Genomic DNA, 24116 nt, shown 5'->3' on the forward strand with positions numbered 1-24116 from the left:
AACGGGGCCCAACAAATATCTTAAAGCCAGGACAAAAATAGATTTGGTAGGTTGGGGAATATATGTCTACTGGGTAAGTTCGGGACAGTTGGAGGCACTACATTAGTGTGATGTTCATGTAATTGAATGAGAGTTAAAAACTTGGCTTCTGTCCTAAAATTTTAAAAGATTCTTAATTACTTTAATGTTTACTTCAGGAAGAGGTACTTTACAAACATTGTGGAAATTAATGTAACATACTGATGGCATGCCGCTGTAGTTAACCAGATTTGTATTTGATCATAAAGCAGACTTTTTCGACTATATCATTTGTTTATGTTCCCAAATTGTGGCTTTAGCACCAGGACTACAACCCTGCCCTCTCTGAACCCAGAGTATCACTCCATTAACTAAGTAGGCATCCCCAGAAAATCTGCTATCAGAAATAAAAAAGCAGCTTTTTTCTCTGACATCATGTTTTTGTTTTACTGATAAAACCGTACATTCAATATAGAAAATGATCTCACAAAAACAAAACAAGACAAAAAAAAAACCCTTTAAGAAGACACTATGGCTTTAAATAAACCATTATTCAGGCAAGACTAAAATGATTGCTCCCCAAATGTTCCATTGCCAAGCTATAATAAAATTTCGGTCATATGTCTTATTTATTCAGTTACCTTTGGGACAAAAACCCTCTGCAGCAGTTTTAACAGGACATTTTTCAATCCCTTATAAGGCTCAGAGTGGCTAACAGGGAGTGATGTAATGTGGAGGCAGGAGTGTGTATTCATTCCAGCTGCCAGACAAGCCAGCACGTCTCTAGGTCAAGCCACGAGGTACTAGGAGCAGACCAGACATCAGGATAAAATAGACCAGGAAAGTTAATATTCTATAATCCACCATGGGGAAGTCAGGTAAGTTCTTTTCACTTCTTTATCAGGTTTTGTTTTGCTGTTAGGCCTAATACGGCTTAAGCATGGAAATGTTGTTTTTTTTTTTTTTCAAACAGCTTTTCAAACGGCACACCCTTCAAAATAAGACTCAATTTAAAGCAGTTTTAGTAGTGGCTGTTATATTTAATTCCATACCACTTAACAGAAATGTAGCTGTATTGGATGTAATAGTCTGTGTTATTGACATAGGACCTATCTTTATGCATTCAGCTTGGTGCTGTGTGGCTCATGTGACAGAGAGATAGTGAGTGTAGAGGTGCGTCTGTTTGATAAAAGCGAAGCAGAAATTAAAAGCAAAAAAAAGTGTAAGTTTCGACAGCTGCAGGCCTTGGTGAGTTTCTTAAAGCTGGAGTGTACTATTTTGTTGATTCAATAAAGATGTAGAGAATACATATTTTGTAGCTTGACTTGAATCTGCAAAAACCACAGAAGTCAATCTAGTTAAAAGTTATGTCAAATTCACCATTTTTTTTTTTTTTTGGTTACTTTACCCGTTGGGATGAGATTATTTTTAAAATTGATGAAGTCGGCAGGCATTCTCTGAAAAGTTACCCAAAAATGTATTTTGATGTAACCACCTTGGTACCTGTGCATTATCCAGAAGAGCATTCACTCTCTCGAAATAAACAGCATGATGGGTGTGCCATTTTTGGCGGTGACTCAAAAGGCTATACTTGCCTGGCTCTGAGATAGAATAGTAGAATATGACTTAAAACTTTTTTTTTTAACACTAGAAGGACCGGAGATATACTCATACCTAGAAGCCCCGCAACAGTCTTTCTGACGGCTGTATTCAAAACACTGTAAATAGCATAACGAGTAGCATATTAGATATATATATATATATATATATATATATATATATATATACACACACACACACACACACATATGAACATTTATTTTACAAATCAAAACAAGAAAATGTAAATAAAGAAACATCTGAACAGACATCGGTTTACAACATACATATTTATAAAACTGAAACGATAGCAATACATTTTTAACTTTTCAACAGCAATCGGTTTATTATCAGATACACAAAAGCTGAACAATGTAGATAAAATAAACTTAGAAGAAAACGTTTTACAGAAGCGCAAAGCACAAGAAGTTATAAAAAAAGTCTAATTTATTTTTATTTGTTTATTTTTTTTCGACGAAATGGTATTTCTTTACCTTGAGTCTAAGACTGTTCACAATTAATACAGATAATGTGCTTCTCCACGCCACCTTTCTGCACAGGGCACAGCTGTCCGAAGTTTTATTTTTATTGCACTTGCCAACCTGGCATTGGCGTCTCTTGTGGCTCTCAGTGGGGCTGCCAGCTTCAGCTGTGGGGTAAACGCTTGGCAATCTCCCTCTGTTCCAAATGCTTCTTGCGAAGTTCCTGTGCTAACTGTAAAATATATTCTCTCCTTGGTAAATTCTTCTCTGTGCATTCTTTGTAAAGTACCCAGGAGTTGATGGCTGCTAGGTCCAATACATTGTAAAACACCTGAACAGGCCACCGTCGGGAGCCAGCTTTCACGGAATACTTCCGTGCCATCTGATCCACAACATCAACTCCATATTTTCTTGCATTGTAAAACACCACAGTCTCTGACTGACCAAAGCAGCGCAGCTGGCAAGCAGGCGCCAGCCTTTCAAAAGGCTGATTGAAAAACAATAGACTGTCAGTCATTCACTCAGGCAGAGAGTAGAGACTAATCTAATTACAGCTAAACACAGTGCGGACTGGTAAATAAAAATAATAAAGTAGAATACCGTTCTGTATAATGAAAATACAATTGTTTTATATGTGGCCGTCAATGTGACTGCTCCCGGGGCTTTTAGGTATAAAAAGTTCACTTTCATTTGTAATACAAATCCTGCTTGCAGTAATAAAAGCTTTTCCTATTAAAATTCCATGCAAATTTCCCTTGCCTCTAGCTAAGTTACTAATCTTGATGGATCTCAGAAGCTAAGCAAGACTTGGTCAGATCAGAGGATAAACCTTGAAGGGATAATGGATGTGTAATGTGGGAGTGCAGGGAGCTCACTAGGGGATCAGGGGCCAAAGCCCCAGCATGGTCTGGGGTCGATGTCTGGAGGAGGGATCGACTTTCAGATTATGGGTTCTATTCATCAACCATTAGCATGACAGTAAACACATTGATGTCTTGTGAGGTTACCAGTGACACGTGGGTCAAATTTCTTGTCAATTCCTGACAAAAAGGGGGGTGGGTAAATGGTGATAATTGCTTTCTGCATTGTGTTTTGGGGTTGGATGTGAATAGTGAAACCTCAAAGAGATACTTGTTGGTGTGTTCACTTTTTTATTTCTGCCTAATGCAGAAAGGACAAATAGAGAGCTCAGTCTTGGTCTCCAAGCTCAGCTATACCCATATACTCCGTGGTTGACTGTGACGGTGTGGTGGTGGAACAGACGTCACAGAGTCACAGGTGCAAACAACCCCAATACCAACAATGGTAGAGAGGAGTACTTTATTGATGGGGAACACAGTTGAAAGAAACAAAACTATAAATCATAGAACCCAATAGACCGAGTCCCTCTCAGCTCTTTGGTGCACTTTTGGTGTGGTGGAAAGTGCAGGTGCTCAGGTGCTGAAGTGTCCAGTTCAGTAGTGTGGAGTGTGTGATGTCCAAGGTGAAAGTGCTGACAGTAGTGCGGCAGCTCCTTGGCATGACAGATCACTTTGATCCTGGTCCTGACAATAAACAAACAAAAACACGGCTCAGCAACACAGGTTCAGTGTTACCTCAAAAGCCCCGCACTTACAAAATGAGAACCCTTATATACTAGGAGACTCCACTCCATGATCAGCACAACTCAGCACCCCTGCCAGTTGTCTAATGCAGCACAGCTGATCACGTTTCCGCCTCTCTCTCCAAATGGGCCCGTCTCGGTACAGGCGTGCAAGTACCTCTGCTTAGCGCCCTCTTGGGTCAGGAGGGAGATTTGCAGCTCCTATCCTCTCGGTCCCTATCACATTGCCAGAGAAAGTATAACTAAACTCATTAGAGGCAATAATGTGAACAACAAAAATAAATATATACATAGCTGTTACATAACTGTATAGTGCCATGGTGTGTTAATATAATCCATATTTATAGTAAAATAATCAGTAATAAATACACAGAATACAATACCATTCATAATAAATAAATCAAGAATACATAATAAACATATATGCACATATGTTAGTCATAATACAAAATAGTAATTCCTGCATGAAACAGAAAGGACAAATACAGCGCTCAGTCTTGGCTTCCAGACCCAGCTATGCCCCTATACAACTAATATACACAAAACACTAGTAATACACAAAATCATCATCATCATCATAATAATAATAATAATAATAATAATAATGCTCAAACACTATATTTGTATGTATAATTACAGGCCGAATAAACGTTTTATTTTTATCCCACTCATGCAGTCAGGCCTTCAGATAACGCATTTCCCATAATACAATAACACTAGTAAAAAAAAAATATCCAAAACATAATAAAAATAAACACAGTACATTTACAAGTTTTCCCAAATAAAATCGGCAAGTGTATTTATTAATTTATCTGTTCTGGATAGCAAAATATGTACATAAAGAAATATTTTAATGACTGCATGTATCCTTACACTAGTCCAGATTTTCAAATATTCATGTAGATATCAATCCCAAAGAAATAGTATAGCGAACGCTTTAGAAGGAGGTTACTTCCACATTTAATATAAGTAGTGATTCACTGTTTATATCCTAAAATAGTACATTTTGCACATTTACACACAGACAAGGGATATAACAGATGCTTAAATATGCTCTGTGGTTGACAGACTGAGACTGATACAATAGTGGGTGACACAATGTACTACAGCTACACAGGTGAGGCAATCTTGTATTTTCTGACATCAAATATTTTCCCACTATCGATACTCATAACAATATTATTTAATGACGTTAATGGGTAGCCAGCAATTTCCTGGCACTGCATGTATGGGTTAGCTCCTGACTGGTGCTTGCTAATTCAGGCTGCTTCTGTTCTGTCCTTCAGAAATCTGTTTGGGGGTTTACTTGCTGGTGAGTGACTTGCTGATAAACCTTCCCCCTGTATCTTGCCAAGCTACTGAACCGTGGATAAGACATAATTCAGCCTGGAGGTATTTGCCTGACCAATCGTTGTGGTGCAGTGAGGAAAATCAGCCCCAGATGATTTTCCAGCTTTAAGTCAATAGTGAGCTGCTTGTCGGCCCCCCAGCCAAGATGGGCGACTCCAGGATTCGAATAGTGAGCTCCAGTGTGCATGACTGACCCTACACTCCACATGGTTGTGCCTTTACTAGGTGAACCACTGGGGAGCCTGGAGCTGTTACCCTGCACCAATGTGGACCTCTTTCTACCTAACCATGCTAATTAAAACACTAGTTTGGTTTATGTTGTTATTTAGAATCCTTATTGTTAAGAACATTAAAATGGAAAGTTTTTCTCTGCTTTGTGTCCTAAATGCTAAATTACTTGGTTTAAAAGACTGGCCTGGGAACATCCCCTGCCTGCCTTGACTAATGCTAATTCCCCATAGGAAAGGACAATGTTGGATTTTATTTTATTTCTCGTAAGATCTATTCTGTATTAAAACCTTGAAGTCTATTCATAAACTGTTTGTAGGTTGTGGGAGTGCAGTTGGAAGGACAGAGGAAGCATGCAGTTTGTAAGCCAAGCCTGTTATAAATTGTTCCTATTGAGGAGTACAGGGTACCCACAGAGAGAAGAATGAAGTAAGGCATATTACAGCTTTATGCATAGGGCCCCATGGGGTTCTATTGGGTTCGGCAGAGGAAACATCAGGGCTGTGGAGAAAACACCCTTTCTCTGTATCCTGGTCTCGTCAGGATATGGGGGAGAGTTAAGAGCTCATTAGAGTTATTCCAGGCCTACCAAACAGCAAACCTGTCTTGGCTGAATACAGTTGACACAATTGTTGAACTGACTTCTACCATTCTGGATTTTAATTCGTTAGTCTCATATAGCTAGAACATGAGAACTCGGCTCAACCTTTCCATACATATCCCTCAATGGTCTTTGAGCTGGATAGAGGAGGGTGGCATAACATGTGATAAGTGGAGTTTAAAGCAACAAAGCATGGGGGGCTGTAATAGGTGTAGACTAACATGGAGGGCTGCTCTGTTGTGTTGAGTTGTAAACTTTGTCAATCGAAGAGCAAGGTTTGATTGACAAAGGTAAGGTGCCCCTTGGAGTATCTTCAGGAAAACAGGCAAATGATACAAAATGTATATTCCCAACTCACATTTTTGTTTTTCACAAAAGTCAAGGTTGTGAAGGCATTTTCATTATTATGCATTTTTATTGTGGTTAATACAATTTTTCACCTATTAAATGATTCTTTGTTTCATATTAATTTTATTTTCCACCAAAGCATCGAAGCAGTTTGCTGAAGAAGTTTTAAGAACCCACAATGAATACAGAAGGAAACACAGAGCTCCGGGCCTGAAGCTCAGCAGTAAACTCAACAGAGAGGCACAACAGTAAGTCCAGCAGCCTGATTTAGCTATGTGCTGTGTTGTATGTTTTCTCTTGCTGCATGGTTGTTTGTAACTCTGTGATTGGGCTGTGTTTCAGGTATGCAGATGCCTTGGCCAGCACCAGGATTCTGAAACACAGTGCCGAATCCAGCAGGGGGCAATGTGGAGAGAACCTCGCCTGGGCTTCCTACGATGAGCCAGGTAGGTACAGAGCTGCAGTACCATGACACGGACTCGTTTTGTGTATGTGTGAAAGACAAATAAGGTTTTCAAAACTGAAAAAAATAAAAGTTTAAAAAAACACTATAACTAACTTTGCGTTGAATTTTATAGGGTCTTACCTTTCTGAACATTTGTCCACACCAGATTTAATTCATTTTATAATTTTTGCAGGATTTAGTTAATTCATGGCCTAAAAATGTCCTATGGTGTGATGACAACATTTTCTTTAAAGAAATTGATATATAATGATGGTTGGGAAATTAAAAAAAAATGTAACTATCAAATCTATATGTATAACTGTTGTTACCTTAGCCAAAACACTTTTTTCCATTTTTGAAAGTGGATATATATGAGACTTGTGGTCTAACGGTAATCAGTTTTGACATAGCTGACACCTGTCAGTTGATTTTCTTAATCCCAAACTCTTCCTAACTAAAATAAAACGATTTGAATAGCATTGTTCAATTATTATTCAGTGTTCCTTGATATTGTGCAAATGTACTGATTAAAGCATTTATTCATGATGTTTGTCATACCAATTTTAAATGTCACACCGTAGGACTGTGATGTCACACCATGGTGACGCTACACTTTAGTTTGAATGATAAGATAATGTTTGCGATGCGACAAATGAGGAAATACAAGATAGGTAATCGGGAAACAGTTTGAAACATAATACACCTTTTAAATTTGTTTTTTGTTTTTCAAAAGCAACAAATGTTGAACATAAAAGTAAATATGGACGGCAACAGCCAGCCGCTTTTAGGGACAAATTTATTTTTGTTTTTTAAGGCACTTCATAGACATTTTCAGTAACATTAACAACTCTGTAACATAAAGTAACAAGTAACATTAAGTACAGTAAGTAACATTAAGTATGGAAAACAAATATGGCATTATAGCTCAAAAGGTTATTTTCATTATGAAGGAATTTTGTCTGTCTGTGCGTGGGTGTTTTTTTTCTAAAATCAGAAACATGCTACAAGGAAAGAGGCGTAAGTAAAAGCCGTGTTTTATGTGAGAAAGGGAGGTCCTTGATGGAGAATACCTGTGCTACCTGTGCTTGGTAGCTGAGGAAATAAGACAGTAATGTTAATACTGAGGGGATGGGCATCAATCATTTCTGTCTTACTAACATCCTCCTGAAATGTTGTTATCATTATACATCACATGGGTAAATAAGCCATACATGGCTATGCAAAGGAGGTACCAGTAATGGAAAAAGGAAGAGTTTCTACAGTTTCTGCAGTGCAAAGATTAATGACAGCAGTTACAATCATAAGGGACTACACAATAATTACTTATACTGGTGGGGAGTGGAGATTAAATAGTAGGCCTATGATACAGAAATAAAAAATATGAGAATGCTTATTTGGCTCTGGCTGCGTCTATGATGAACCTTCCATAATATAGCTAATTCGTCTTCGTGCCAGCAAGGCCTCTTAGCGGATCGTTATTGATCTTTGCTCTGTACTTTGTTGTTCTCTTCTTGCTAGTGGGCATCTGGAAGCAAACAGAGTAAATCAAGGTTAAGAGATGTTAAAGAAAAATCTGTATGTCATTATCAGTTGTGGTAGAACATGTTCCAGCAAAGCATTAGCTGTATTTGAAAATATGATATATTTATCACTTTAAATCCTACAGTAATTCTTGGGAAATGATTTATACTGCCTTTATAGATTATACAAGGACATAGTACCTCTTATGAGGTTAAAAACCTAAAGATGAAAACTTTGTTTCCTATGGCGTGACAGTCAAATGTTTGTCACACCATAGGACATTTTCATCACTTTTTCTATTTCTGATTCCAAACAAGCCATATTTGTCATCTCATGACCTTGAATCTACTGACATTTATTTATTTTCAATGTAAGATAAAAGCAGTTTAATTTTTTTTTTTTTTGATAAATTCCTTTTCTATGTGTCACACCGATACAAAATGTACATTTCTACAGGGAGGCATAAATGACGATTTAAGAGATATTTCTGAGAGACTAACTTACCTTGATGCACATGCAGGGGATCCTCCAAAGACCTGTTGACTTTCCAATGTCAAAAATGAAGTGGTGTTGTCGTCAAATGCCTTGATAGTAAATGGTAACATTTGGTGGAGCAATGCACTTGTGAAATGGCATTCTCGTTAATGCTGTTTGCTTTGAAGCGGGGAAAGCAGTTACCTAGATACAGTCAATTCTCCTTAAAACGAACTTGGCTTAGACACATTTTCTATATGTTCCCACACAAATTTAGCGGTCACTTATTGTAAATTACTAATTAATAAACAGTTTGTCAGCTATTCTGGAATACTGGGCTACAGTAATACAGGCCTATGAGCAGCAAACTGTGGATGCAAGTCCTCAGCGTTTCTGATTTGATCAATACCCTGTTGTTCAGGACACCTTACTTTTGTGGTTTAAAAATGCCCATGATCAGAATAGGACATGCAGATTTCAAGTGCAGATAATTTGCAATGTATACTTTTTAAAAGTTCACTTGCAACCGTATTTCTAATAAAATACACAGGAATTTTAAATTTGATAATACTTTTTATTGTACTGTAATTGAAATTTGATTTCAGTGTTGTATCTTCAATAAAAATTCAATAAACTTTTTTGTATTCTGGTCTCTTGAAATTCTTATTAATGAGAGTTGACTGTTAGTCAGTAACTTTTTTTGTATTCTGTGGTTGTGAAAACTTACCACGTGTCATTTCCTTTCAGGGAAAGAAGTAGCTGAGAGATGGTACAATGAAATTAAAAATTACAATTTTAATTGCCCCGGATTTTCCTCTGGTACAGGTAAGTTTCATCTTCCTCTTGGCCCTTTACAGTGACCATTAAAGAGGTTTATCAAGGTCTTAACACCCAGTGGAATAAGTAAAACAGTTTAGAACAGTTCAGTCAGTGGTTGTAATAACAATATTAATGGCAGGGCAGCAAACTAGGGTGTCAAAGCAAACACCAGTAGTTATAGAATGTATAGAAGATGCCTATAGTTATGTATAGTTCTTATTCATACAATCTGAAGCTGCTTCCAGTGGACAGGATGTGACATTTCATATACAGTAGTTCCTATTCCAGCTTTATAAACTGTTCCCTTGGAGACCTAACCGTAGAGAATTGTTACCAGGGTAGCAGGAGGTCACATTCTATATAGGGAGGATTTAATGAGGAACCGAGACATAACATCAGAAACCGACAAGAGTACATGTTTATTTTGCTTGCTTTCTGTGATTTACTCAATGTGGGATAAATGTAACATGGTTCAAGTAAAAGTAACATAGTTCAACATGCCAAAATCCTAAAATTAAAAACTGGAAAATGTCAGTAATTTTCTTCGCTGCAGATGTATGCCAGCTGTTGCTGCTCTGGCTTGGCGTTAAAGGGAAACAGGTACCACAGGAAATGGCTCGCACAAAAAGAGTTAGCTGCAATCTGCAGAGGAAGCATGGTGCAAGGAACATTCAAAATACAGAATTAGCCTAATTTGTTGCTCGTATCACAAAAATAATTAGAGTCTTTTTAACTATTGGGTTTTGTGAAGCAATTGTTTGCTATTTAAACTATATGTATAATACTTTTTCTATTTATTATTATTATTATTATTATTATTATTATTATTATTATTATTATTATTATTTTAAGTAATGATATAGATAACATACATTATACATGATGATACTATTACACCAGTGGAAACCTTGGAAACCTGCTTCCTTGGGTAGCATTCAAGAAATTATATTTTAGTTTAAAGTGGGACATGATTATTATGCACTGCAGCTTTACAACAGGCACTGGTGAATCACTTTAGGTCTGACTTTCTAGCAAATGCTTTCTAGCAAAGAAAGTAAATCGAGGATACTCCATTGATGTAGTTAAACACGCACTATATGTACATTCATGGAGGATTCTGTTTATACAAGTACAAAGTATGGAAAAGAAAGATTGTTTAAACCGAAATTAAACAGCTGAATTCAGGAAATTAGTAGAACCTTGGTGTATTTTGGGGGGGCTGGAGCCGGATCTCCTTCCCTGAGTCATCCCGCTAAAATATCTGTCAGTCAATCTCATCTGATCTTTCCTCCCATTTGCATTATCAGATTTTTAACGATATCAACCAACTCATTCATGCTCTATCCACCTACATTCCTATAAGCAGTCATTAAATCCTCATCAGTAGAGCAACATTTGCAGTGCTTGCCTCTCCCGCTGCTTCAGCCACGCCCACACCTGTTCTAGAGCAGCCAATCTTGACTTTAGTGACTGCCTCTACTTCAGGGTCCTTTGCTGTTTCAGTAGCTAATTGCACTATCTCACTACCTCAACTGAGATGCAATATTATTGAAAGTAAGGTGTTAATTTGGTCTCGATTCTTATTGCAATCTCAGAATTTCTGGATCACAGGGTAGTTGACTGTGGAGATCTGTCTGTTACTCTAAAATCTCGGGATCCTCGGCTGTGTAAAAAAAAGAAATCTTTTGTGATAATCAACTACTGTTCAAATTAATAAAGGCCGTTCCTCTTCCCCTATAATTATGCAACTTCTTCGCCGGCTAGTCTAAATTTCAGTTATTAATAATTTTATTTTGAGGCCCAACACCTTCCAGGTATCACACTGCAGACGCTCTTTCTCATTTACAGATCGTGCAATTCAGACGTCTGGCTCCCTCAGCTCAGCCTTTCCCTCCACCCATTCCTCCATTCAGCGAACTGGTTTTAATCTAAATTCATACATTTGCAAGCTTCTGTCTCAGCTCATTCTAAAGCCGATCTTCTTCCCCAATCGTATTCTCCCATTCATTGCATATAGGTGCAGAAACATTAGCAGCCAAAGTTAAAATCAGCCAGTCCTACATCAGCAGTGGATTCTTACATTCGCTCTTCTCTCCTTGATTGTATTTCCGCTCAACAAGTATTGCTAGCATGCCCGGAGTGGGGGTCACCTCTCCACCGGAGGTTTCCTCCCACAAAGGCGGGGTTTTTCCTCTCCACCAAGCAGTTAGATTAGTTAATAAAAAAATAAATATATATATATATATATATATATAGTAATTAATCAAAATTGTAATTAATCACTAACTTTCTTTTCTAACTAACTAATTTCTCTCTTTGCATTGGTGGCATTGGTGGTGCAGTTGCGAGGAGCCGAGGGTCCTCCTTTGGGAGCAAGTGAAGCTCACTTCCTGACCTTAGAGGCCGACTACGTCACTTCGCTCTCCAAGAGGAAGGTTCCCGCTGGCCAGAGGGGACCCCCGGCCAACTAACTTTAACTATAGTTTTCCATTCTCCTGCTAATCTATTCATTTACACCTGTGCCAGTCTCCCCCTTTGGAGAGCAAGCTGCTCAACACTTTCGAGCTAGTCATTTCACTCACTTATTGAAGGTGGCTCTTAAGCCCTTGTTACACGAGTCAATTTACTAGCAACTTTTATCGCCTGCGACCAAATCCCGTGAGGATTGCCCCGTGTAACAGCCCGTGTGGCAACGCGATTGCTTGAGTGGACAGCAATCCTACTCCAAGCAACGGGTTCCAGGCAATAACCGATCAGAGCACTGGTGTGTGTCACGTGATTCTGTCTGCTACAGTGAAAACAACAGTTGAAATGGAAACGAAAGCCGCAATTACCTGGACTCAGGAGAAAGAAATACTTCTCATAGAGTTTTATGAAGGTTGGTCAACACATCGTTATTTTGGTAGTGGCCTATTTTGATAACAACCAATGCTGGGAGAGTTACTTTTAACAAGTTACTTTTAACAAGTTTTTAAAACTACTTAAAATCTTTGTCCAACTATCGTTAACTACGCCCAAACTGCACCTTTGTTCAGGTCTCACCTTCTTAATATTTCAAATACCTTTGTATGAAAGACAGCAATAAAAATAATAATAATAATAATAATAATAATAATAATAATAATAATAATAATAATAATAATAATAATAATAACAGGGGAATAAAAATGTAGCTACTGTAACTCTGTTAAACCGATGTCCATATTATGTTATTTTGTTACCTTTTTTTAAACTGTTACTCCGCAGCACTGTGATAATATAACCATAAAAGGCCGTTTTTTTATTATGATTGATATATATATATATATTACAGCATTTAAAGAAATTAAGAATTATCGTTCATTTTTATCTACGTGTAGTACTGTACGTTAAATTGAGTTTTACATATTTGGCTTATTTGCTTTTATTCTGTAAACGTTACTACTTTATTATTATAATTATTAATTGTTCAATTATTTAAAGATGACAGTAATACTAAATAGTTGTACTGATGCTTGGTATTTGTAAGTATATGACCTGAAAACCAGAACCACGTGACGTAGTTCTTAAATATGATTGGATATTGCTTGGATTAAAGGCAATTTGTATCGAATGCGAGTTTTGTATCATGTAACAGGTCAAATCCCCCGCGGTGACGTCATAGGCAACACGTTGCTACAATTTATGTTGCCAGCGCATTGACTCGTGTAACAAGAGCTTTACAGCTGAGGGGGGAGGGGGGCTCTTTATGTGTTTATTTCTTATTCTCTTGTTCTCTCTGCGTAGATAGCGAGGCTCTCCATGTGGCCTCAGAGCATCAGCCGAGTCTGACCTCTCTCGATTAGAGGACTCAGTAAGCCAGGGAGACCTTGGTTCGTCCTCTATCCTAAGTTTCCCTTTGGGGGAAGTTCTCGTTTCCCGGCCTTGGAGGTCGATCGGTAATAGTCAAAGGGAAACCCCTATTCTGTTATCAAGTCAGAAGCACTTTGTCTTTATTCTAGTAGTCCCTTACGCAGGCGTGGTTCCTGCCTCGTGAACTTTCCTTAAATCAAACTCTGCATCAGTTTAGCAAAGCCATTCACTTGGTCATTCTATCAATGTATTTGAATGAATGCAAGATAGATTTCAAAATGTGATCCAGTATTTGATTCACTCTGTTGTAGCTTTAAATACTAAAGTTTTCCAATGCTATATATATATATATATATATATATATATATATATATATATATATATATATATATATATATATATATATATATCAACACTTGTTGTGCAAATAGGATAATGTTGACATTTTGTAGAAACTTTGAAATACATGACCTCCTCCAGCTCTGGTATTTGGCTTATTCATAGTGCTTATAGGAGAACTGATGGACTTGCTTCTTAATGATAACAAATAAAAACAGAAAAATGTTCCGTGCTCATAAATATTTATTCAAAATGACTGAGGCACTAATTAGAATGTAACAGTAGGGTTTATTTCTCGTAAAGCAACCTAGTGATGGCAGCAAACCAAGAGAAGCAGCTGCATCTTATTGGCAGATAAATGTAAGCCAGAATGTTTTGTATAGGGAAAATATTGGAATTGGGGTAAACAAATCTGAATTGGGGGGGGGAGTTTAATTTTAAATTTAATGTCAGTTATTTCACATCAGAAAATTAGAAGTATATGCCAAGACGTCATTGCAGAGTATTTTACATTGATAACAAATTGTACTGTATTAAATTGATATTATTGCACATATAGAATCCACTGAATTATTTGATTAACGTATATATTAAACATAAAAAACTACAGGATTGTAACTGGATTATAATTATAAACTATAGCACACTGAAAGAGTTACATTTTTGACAGCTGGGCATGAGCATGAGGGCATGTGAAGAGTTTCATCAGTAAGCAGGGGTTTAGGGATGGGTGTTTAGTGTCATCTCAGCACTGCTTTATATTTTGTTTGAGGCATTATTTTGTTATAATGAAACGGTTGACCTCCATAGAAAACTGTGGGACAGCAGTGTCCGATTGTTGTATAATTTCTGGTAACTGTGTGAATAAATGCAGCTGCAGCTGAAGAGCAGCCTTCAGTGAAAGCAGGCCAGACTTTGGCTCCACTGTGCTAAATGTGCCAGCAGTCCCAAATCAGGACCCACATTGCTATTGTCATCACTGTTCAAGAGAAACTCAAATCAGGAGAGACAACGTTAATGAATGCCAATGCCCTTTTCTAAAATCTCACACAACTTGCTTTTAAAAAAACAACAACTTTTGACTGGGAGAATGATTCAATGAGAAGGGGCTAGCAACTGTGAGAGCTGAGGAAAGCTGTTTTATTTTGTAGTTGACTGGTATTTATTTCACAAGAGCGAGACAGAAATGCATTGTGTTTTTCAGTGATGGAATCTGGAGTCTGGCTAATTAGGATTATTGTAAACCTTGAATAGCCCGAGGACTGACTTTTTTTACAAAAAAAAAAAAACCTTGCTCAAAAATGTTGTTGTAGGTTATGAAAATTAACCATATTATTATTATTATTATTATTATTATTATTATTATTATTATTATTATTATTATTATTGATAAGGAACCGGACAAGCATTAATGGGTCTAATGGCCTCCTCTTGTTTTAAATATAAATCTTAATTTAATCTGATGGTTTACTGTATTTTAGATTCAAAACTTTGAGCTGTCATTTGACTCTTTTTGATCTCTGCACGGGAGCACAGAACTTCATCAACCCTGACGAATACAGGCATTTGTTTGGCAGGAGTAGCGTGAAATATTTTTGTCATGAGATTCAGCAACCTCTTATTACAACCGAACCTGTGGTGCGTTCATTTACAAGACAATGGATCAGATACCACAGAGCAAGGAGAGGATTAACTGGCAATGGCTGAGACTGTAGTGTCTGGCACTGTCCTTAATGAACTATTTCCCAGCTCCAGCATGAAAGGGAAATAGAATGAGAATGCAATTTGTAGGTAAGGCATTCTCTAATACCTGCATAATCATAATCTTATAACTACAGTGAATGAAAATGCCACACTGCTGAATGATAGCACATATCACGCTGCTCAGAATAACTAAATAAAACTTCAAGAACAACATCTGTTCATTTTAGAAAATAATAGTAGACACTTTATGCTGAGTTCCCATTTCTAAGAATGGCAGTTCTAAATGACATCATTGCTGGTACAACTAGTTCTCCTAGGGATCTATAGTGACTTGTTCTGTTTTGTTTAGTAACGCAAATTATGAGTAGTGGCAAAAAATAAATAAAATAAAATAAAAAACACTTCCTGTGTTGTTGTGTGCTGGCATCTACATACAATTTATTCAACAAATGTAGTAGTCATTGAGACTCTGGAAACCAGTGAACATGGCAATTAGGGAATTTTTTTACAATTAGGGAAAATAAGACAACACAGGTTATTCATCTTAGAATTGTGTTTCTTAAATAAGTTGCGTGTCATCAGTTTTGTAAACCAACCTTTCAGGAACTGCATTTTAACCTGTAGAACCCTCGCCATGGAGACAACACCACAGAAACAGCAGAACTGGAACATGCACAAACAAAATAAGATGTCATTGATGCAATAAATTTACTGTATACATTTTTTAATAACATACATGCAATATTATAATGCAAATATATAACTTTAACATTCATACATTTATAAATTTAAACCCACAACCCATACCCATGCCTTCAGTGATCATTCTTACATAGTAAGAATAGTATCTTTCCCTCCTGTATTTCTTGTTTGCATTCCTGTAATGGTGCCACTATCTCTGTTCCTGTGTGCTCGCTCTCTCTCTCTCACTCTGACCCCATTACCAGTTTTGCCCTATTAAATGGTGCTCCTTTTGAAACATTTTCAGCTGATGGTGCTCACGATAATGATGGTAATCACTCAGAAAGGTTTGTTGTAGTAGTTTGTTTGTACAGTGCTAACAAGGACTGGAGATAATTTGGAGAGGAATAACAGTGAGGTGATTTGAACTGTGAAAGGGGCATCATGAAGGGTTGTTAAGATAGCACACTTGAACATGAGTACTTCTCAGGGAATGTAGACCCGAGGATAGACCCAGGTATTTCTTAGACACAATTATTAGTATTATTATTTATTTATTAGCAGACGCCCTTACCCAGGGTGACTTACAGTTGTATACAAAAAGTACATATCAAGAATTACAGTAAGAGCAAGATACAAAATACAATGACTTCAGTCCTAATAAGAGCAAATACAAAACACAGTACAATTTGATATCGGGGCAGTTCAAGAGCAGATAACAGTGTTGATAGTTACATCAGGGTTAGACAGGAGTGCAAGTGAAATACAAGATACTACAGATTGGGTTAAGTGCAGGATTAAATACAAAAAATAGGGAGCAGATAGGTGCAAGTTAAAGTGCATTAAAGGCAGAGTGCTATATTGTCCAAAAGGTTGAGTTTAAAAGGTGTTGTCTGAAGACATGTGTCCTGAGGAGGCGCCGGAAGGCGGTCAGGGACTGGGCAGTCCTGACATCCATAGGAAGGTCGTTCCACCACTGCGGGGCGAGGGTGGAGAAGGAGCGGGCTCTGGAGGCAGGGGAGCATAGAGGAGATACAGCCAGTCTTCTAGTGCAGGAGGAGCGGAGAGGTCGAGTGGGGGTGTAGGGAGAGATGAGGGTCTGGAGGTAGCTGGGTGCAGTCTGGTCAAGACATAAGTAGGCGAATACAAGAGTCTTGAACTGGATGCGAGCGGTGATCGGGAGCCAGTGGAGTGAGCAGAGCAGTGGGGTAGCGTGGGAGAAGCAAGGCAGAGAGAACACCAGGCGAGCAGCGGAGTTTTGGATGAGCTGGTGCGGACAGGTGGCGGACGCAAGGAGGCCAGCCAGGAGGGAGTTGCAGTGGAGTACTTGGTGAGGAAGGATCGAATTCTTCATATGTTGCTCAGGAAGAAATGACAGGTGCGTGCTAGAGTGGAGATGTGCTGGGAGTAGGAGAGGCAGGGATCCAGTGTTACTCTGAGGTTCTTGGCTGAGGAGGAGGGAGAGAGCATGGTAGATTCCAAAGAAATGGAGATAGAGAGATCAGAGGAGGGAGAAGATGAGGAGGGGAAGAAAAGGAGGTCAGATTTAGAGCGGTTGAGTTTGAGGTGAAGCGAGTGCATCCAGGAAGAGGTAGCAAACAGACAGGTAGAGATACAGGAGGGGATGGTGGGGTCAGAGGGGGGAAGAGAGAAAGATCTGAGCATCATCAGCATAGAAATGGTATGAGAAACCATAGGATGCGATGAGGGGGGGCCCATCGAGCGGTTGTAGAGAGAGAACAGGAGAGGACCCAAGACTGATCCTTGGGGGACTCCTGTTGAGAGAGGGTAAGGCGTGGAGGTTGAGCCGCGCCAGGTTACCTGGTAGGTGCGGTTGGAGAGGTAGAAGGAGAACCAGGCCAGAGCAGTGACAGAGATTCCCAGGTCAGCGAGAGAGGATAGGAGAATAGAGTGATCAACAGTGTCAAAGGCAGCAGAGAGATCAAGGAGAATTAGGACAGAGGAGAGAGAGGCAGTACGGCATAGTTTAGCGAGTTAGTGACAGACAGGAGAACAGTTTCAGTGGAGTAAGCAGAGCGGAAACCAGATTAGAGAGGGTCGAGCAGAGACTAGTTAGACAGGAAAGCGGAGAGCTGGCGGTGTACTGCCTGCTCGAGGGTTTTAGAGAGGAAGGGTAAGAGGGAGACAGGACGGTAGTTCTGGAGGGAGGTGGGGTCGAGGGTTTTTTGAGGAGGGGAGTGATAGAGGCTTGTTTGAAGGCAGAGGGAAAGAGGCCAGAGGGGAGGTGTTGAGAAAGGAGGAGGTGAAGGGGAGTAAAGTAGGAGCAGCAGCTTGAAAGAGGTGAGTGGGGAGGGGGTTTGTGGCCCTGGAGGAGGGAGAAGAGGTCAGAATCTGAGGGGGGAGAGAAGGAGGAGAAGGAGGGTGAGTTAGTAGGGGAGACAGAGGGTGTCGGGGTCGGAGTGGGAAGGGGTGGGGGGGAGGGAGAGGTGTTAAAGAGTTTGCGGATATCAGAGATTTTAGAGGAGAAGAAAGAGGCAAAGTCATCAGAGGAGATAGAGGAGGGAGGATGAAGGGGGGAGGGTTGAGGAGGGAGAAGAAGGTAGAGAATAGCTTCTGGGGGTTGCTGGTGGATGATTGGATAATAGATTGGAAATAGGAGAGTTTAGCAGAGGAGAGTAGAGGAGAAGGAGGAGAGGAGGGAGCGGTAGAGGTCTAGGGCAGCAGGGAGTTTGGTTCACTTCCATTTCTTTTCTTTCAGTTCTTGCTGAGCGGAGCACAAAGGAGAACCAGGGTTGGGGAGGGGAGGGGCAGGCAGGTCGGGAGGTGAGGGGACAGAGGGAGTCGAGGGACGAGGTGAGGGACGAGAAGAGGGTGGAAGTAGCAGAGTCTACAGAGAGTTGGGAGAAGGAGTCAATAGGAGGGAGGTGAGAGAGCGCGGTGGAGGCAAAGACAGAGGGGGAGAGAGAGAGCAGAAGTTACAGCGGGGGTGACAGTGGGGGTAGGTAGAGTAGGGAGAAAGGGGCAAAACAGAGAAAAAGAGATGTTTAATCAGAGAGGTTCAGAGGGGTGACAGAGAGGGTGGAGGAGCAGCAGGCCCTGGAGAAGGTGAAGTCCAGTTGACGGCCAGCTTTGTGGGCAGGAGGGGATGGAGAGAGAGAGAGAAGTTGAAGGAGTGAAGGAGAGGAAGGAATCCGGCAGTGGGGTTGGAGAGATGGATATTGAAATCACCTAACAGTACAGTTGGGGTAGACAGAGAGGGGAGGGAGGAGAGGAGATAGTCGAGTTAATCAAGAAAATGAGTGAGAGGTCCAAGGGGACAGTACAGTACAATTAGCAGGAGTTGACAGGGAGAGGTTAGTTGGCAGCGTAAAATTCAAAGGTGTTAACAGAGAATGAGAAGAGGTCTGAGGGGACAGAAAAGAGTAAGGAGGGAGAGAGGAGAAGACCAGTCCCACCTCCCCGTCCAGTGAGACGCAGAGTATGGGACAGGACGTAGAGAGAGGACAGGGCAGCAGGAGTTACAGTGTTATCAGGAGGGAGTCAGGTTTCAGTGAGAGCAAGGAAATCGAGAGAGAGGTGGGAGGCAAAGGCAGAGATGAAATCAGCTTTGTTAGCAGAAGATTGACAGTTCCAGAGGGCACCAGAGAGAGTGCGGGAGGGGAGGAGAGCCAGAGGGATGAGGTTAGAGGAGTTAGGGGAGCAGCGGCAGATAGAGGACAGAGGATGGGAGTGAGAGGACAGAATAACAGGGATGTGAGAGACAGTCATAGCAGGACAGTTGAGACAGATAGGTACAGTAGTAGTGAGAGCAGGAGCGGTGGGGGGAGGGTACAGATCTGTCTAGTAGTTGGCGTCTTCCAGAGCGCTGCTAGGTTCGGATTTTCTCCAACAGCCTCTCCTCACACCCTCACTTTGCAAGGGAAGTGGTTAACAGCTGCTAAACTGTGCTAAAGACAATACTTAAGCAATATAATAGTTTCAATGCACTTCAATGGGATCACACAACTACAAATCACTGTGTGGAAATCAATCAAATTGCAAATCATCCTCTATTCAATTTAACCACACTCACCTGGTACTAATCACAAACAGTAGATCACCTAATTAAAACAACACCACCTTTATAATGTTACTTAAATACAGTTGTTAAGAGTTGGAATGAGGCCTCTAGTAGCCACTGGGAGAGATTTGGAAAAGGTCCTCGCTCTACCTGTCCTTGCTCGGACTGCCACAGCTCAGACTGCCCTTGGATGTGTGGCCCTTAGACGGCTGGTGCTTAGAATGACTGGCGTTCTAAGACACTGTTTACAAATGCATACTGTCAAAATGGGCCTGATTTTCCACTGTGGGTAAATTGCTTCTATAGTATAATTAGGGCTTCTGTTTTTCGGGTTTTATTTAAATAGTTTTTCGCTTATTTTTAGCTATTTTCGAGTTTTATGTAAATCGTTTTTTTGGGGGGCTTTCGTTTTTGATATACTGTATGAAATTAGTGTTTTCGGTTACTTTCCAAATTGCTTGAGCGTTTTTTTCTGTCAAAATATGTATAGTAGTAACTCAACAGTACTTGCACACTTAAGTTGTACCTTCTTTCCTTTGCTGTCTTCCACAATGAAATCCCTATGGTCACGGGCACATTCTTCTGGGTTTTTTTGTGTGTACACATTTTTGTACATTTTGCCACAATTCTGTTTTAAATCCTCAGTGTTTAAACTGTAATACATCTTTAAATCCCGCTAACAAGCCTCAATCCTGATTGTAATCTCATTTTAAATCTCGCAAGCGGAGTCTCCAATAGAAATGTAGGAATGTGCTATCACTCAGTAGTTGGGGTGGGTTTAAAGTATTGAGAACGAATCAATGATAGATACAAGTCAGGAAGGCGAGACAGCACAGGGAAATGTATTTATTATTATTTTTGTAGTAGATTTTATTTTTTTTAAATGTGAAAAGGGTAAAGTCAACATGAATAGGTTAAACATTTCCACAGTTTTTACGGTGTTTTCCGGTGTTTATTGGCTATCCACTGATTTTATTTTTTTTGTATCAGGGGTGTTTTATCGGGTTTTATCGGTTAAGTATAATGCATTTACCATGTATTTGCTTGTGATTTGCCCGTAGAGGGGATGTTGACCAATATAACTATTATCTATTAAAAATGTCCAGATTTATATTGCTGTAGCAGAAAAAAGAAACACAGAAAAAACAAATAAACAGTTAATTTATTAAAAATTTGAGTTTTAAAAACTGTACTTCAGAAATACCAAAACAGGGAAATTGGCAAATCCTTGTAAATCAAAAATTGTACACTACCCAAATAATGTGCAACCAATATGTATTGAAACTAGGTCAAAACACTGATGATTGTGCATTGACATTAACAAAACAAGAAAAATACAATTTAGGAATAACTAAGATCCCTTTAATTCGATGTATGCGTCAAGTTTTGTGACTGTTTACACTTTGGAGCAAATGGCTTTGTGAATTCGTCCAAACTTTGTAATTTTGCTAGCAGTCCCCCCTCATTTAATTTTATTTTTAAACCCAGTGTTGTATTGCAGCCTCGCTATGCGCAACAACAGAACAGCTGGGATTGCTGTGCACGTCTACAATGTTCGATTAGCATCTTCTACTAAATATTTGTTATGTTAGTTATTGAGTGCAAATGCACTACACATGTACTTAACCGAGGTTCTATACATTCTTATTGTGAGCACACAAGGTGACTTAAGTACTGTTGGTGAATGAAGCTGGTTGTTAAGTTAAGACAACTTTTGTGAATGTACATGTTAAGTCAGCGTTAACAGTTGTTGCAATAAAGTACCATTACACAACACCCAATATAAAATGAGACGAGCACAAACCAGAGTTATCCAGTTGCATTCCAAGTACAGTACCGTAGTTCTAAGGAAACTTGGCGATTCCAGTATTTGTGAGTTCTATTTCTTGGATGAAGTAAGCAGTGACTCAGGGTAGCTCACTGGGAGAATTCTTGCTATCATGCCACAAGAATCAGAGTTTCATTGGAACATAAGAAAGAACATAAAAACATAAGAACTTGCAGATGACCCCTGCTGGGGAGATTAATTTACAAGCTTTATAATTTCTTATGCAAATAAGCCTGGTTCTTTTGTATAGTTGTTAAGATTTTCATTTGCTGGTCTACGCCTATTAAACAAGGCAAAACACTGTCTACTGCATGCTGTTCATGTTACATAGGTGATATCCTGTGAAAAGTGGAAAAAAACAATGTCTGCCAGAGACCATATCGTGTAGATATTCCTTCCTGGCTGCTCTCTTGTTTCCTAATTTCCTGAAGAATATGAGTGATGGTGATAAGAGGCTTATTTCCTGAGTCACACATATTCCATCTTAGTTCTGAGTCACTGTGTGTGACCTCATAAGGGAACTATTTGGAAAGAGCATGAGTTACACTCTGCACTACAGATTTGACCTTTCTTTTCATTATTTCTTTATGCCACCAGGACACTTTACTGCCATGGTGTGGAAAAACACCAAGAAGATGGGCGTGGGGAAAGCAAAGGCCACTGACGGTTCCACGTTTGTAGTGGCGAGGTACTTCCCAGCCGGAAACATTGTCAACCAGGGACATTTTGAGGAGAACGTGCTGCCACCAAAGAAATAACCAACAAGGGTGGAGTTCAAGGGATGAGAGAGGGATAAGAAATGGAGATTTTAATGGAGGCGTCTTCAGGTTTAACCACTTGTTTTGTGACATGTATGTTCCCAGGGGAACTGCCATTGTACTGAGATATATATTATTAATCCAGCTATGCAAAAAAACACAACGGGAAATTCTTGTCCTACAGGACTTCATAATGACAGCAGGCACTGGATCTTGAAACAGAGAGGTTGTGCTGTTGTTGCCTGTTCACAAAGCTAAGGCTGAGATGGCATCTTGAAAAATGAAACTCCAGGCCCTCTTTAGGAAAAGTGGTGAAAGATTTAATCAATGCGAAAGCTTATTTAACAAGATTTTAAATAGTGTTTTGTGAATAGGGCCCACTGTGAGAAACGTATTTTTAGAGTAATTCATAAAACAGTGTTCCTTGTTGAAGGAAAGGGAAGGCTTTGATTTTATGGGGTCTTTATTTTTTTTAAATTTGTGAAAAATCTTTGATAGTGTCCTTTCCCTTTTAAGAGAAACCATTTGGAATTGTACGGGTGGAGATTTTTAAAATCCATAATCATATGAAAAGACTTGTAATACTATTTTATGTTTACATCCAGCTGTAATCCAGTAATTTGCACCCCCTTTGTATTGTCACAAACACTGCCGGCCTTTTCTTTTTAATGGTAAACAACATTACAAAAAATTACTATATATATTTTTTTTTAAATGGACAAGTAAGACTTTGCCTTAAACTGTAGTAGTTTGAGTACTAGCATATCATTCTGGTTTCATTTCCCCGTTCCTGCATGTCCTAATTGATTGAAGACCCTTGTGTTTCCTGTTTCCAAGGCAACCGGTTACTAATATAGACAGGAAGTCTGGGCACTAGGGGCCAGGATTTACATCACAGTTTATTTACCTGGAGACATAATACTGTAGATGAAATGTATGTGTAGAACAGACAGGGTTGAGTGGAAAAGCAAGCCAATAGGTTGTAAAATTACACACACACACAAAAAAAAGTTTTTTTGTTTTCTATGCCCTTTAAGAAAAAATTGGGCCACATTCTGAGTTATTTACTCCAAATTGTCATTCTCACAATTTTTTTTTTTTTCTGAAAAATCTATCTGAGCCTGTTAACAGAACCATAATTTAAATGTCTGAGTAGTTTTTTTTCTGCATTGTTAACTTTTATTAGGCGCAGTTTTCTTTTAAAAAATAAATAAATAAAAATGACAGCCCTTAAATTTTTTTACAATTCTAATATGAATAATAATAATAATAAAAATACTGAACACTACTTACGAATCCCTAAATTAAATGTCTGAGTGGTTTACTTCTTTTTTGGTAACTGCATTGTGCACACGTTTCCATTCTGAAAAAAAATGATGCAATGACGATTTGGAGTCAATACCTTTGAGAATCTATCCCATTGTCTGTTAAAAAACAACCACTATGTACAGGGAAGGGGTGGGGGG

General features: G+C 39.1%; 1 protein-coding gene across 1 annotated transcript; it reads left to right on the forward strand.

Annotated features, from left to right (window-relative positions):
- The first annotated feature begins 741 nt into the window (after positions 1 to 741).
- glipr2l (GLI pathogenesis-related 2, like) lies at positions 742 to 24116 on the forward strand. Its single transcript, XM_033992404.3, has 5 exons — positions 742 to 896; positions 6369 to 6477; positions 6572 to 6675; positions 9417 to 9494; positions 22490 to 24116. Exons 1-5 carry the CDS (start codon positions 884 to 886, stop codon positions 22648 to 22650), a joined length of 465 nt encoding a protein of 154 aa, XP_033848295.1. The 5' UTR covers positions 742 to 883; the 3' UTR covers positions 22651 to 24116.

This window comes from Acipenser ruthenus, chromosome 3 (assembly GCF_902713425.1).
Source record: "Acipenser ruthenus chromosome 3, fAciRut3.2 maternal haplotype, whole genome shotgun sequence".
NCBI lineage: Eukaryota > Metazoa > Chordata > Actinopteri > Acipenseriformes > Acipenseridae > Acipenser > Acipenser ruthenus.

Bases quoted from the DNA above. Each gene is read 5' to 3' on its own strand.
- glipr2l (XM_033992404.3), top strand. The intron at 6,676-9,416 runs GTAGGTACAGAG...ATTTCCTTTCAG, and splicing joins GGCTTCCTACGATGAGCCAG to GGAAAGAAGTAGCTGAGAGA. The intron at 9,495-22,489 runs GTAAGTTTCATC...TTATGCCACCAG, and splicing joins CGGATTTTCCTCTGGTACAG to GACACTTTACTGCCATGGTG.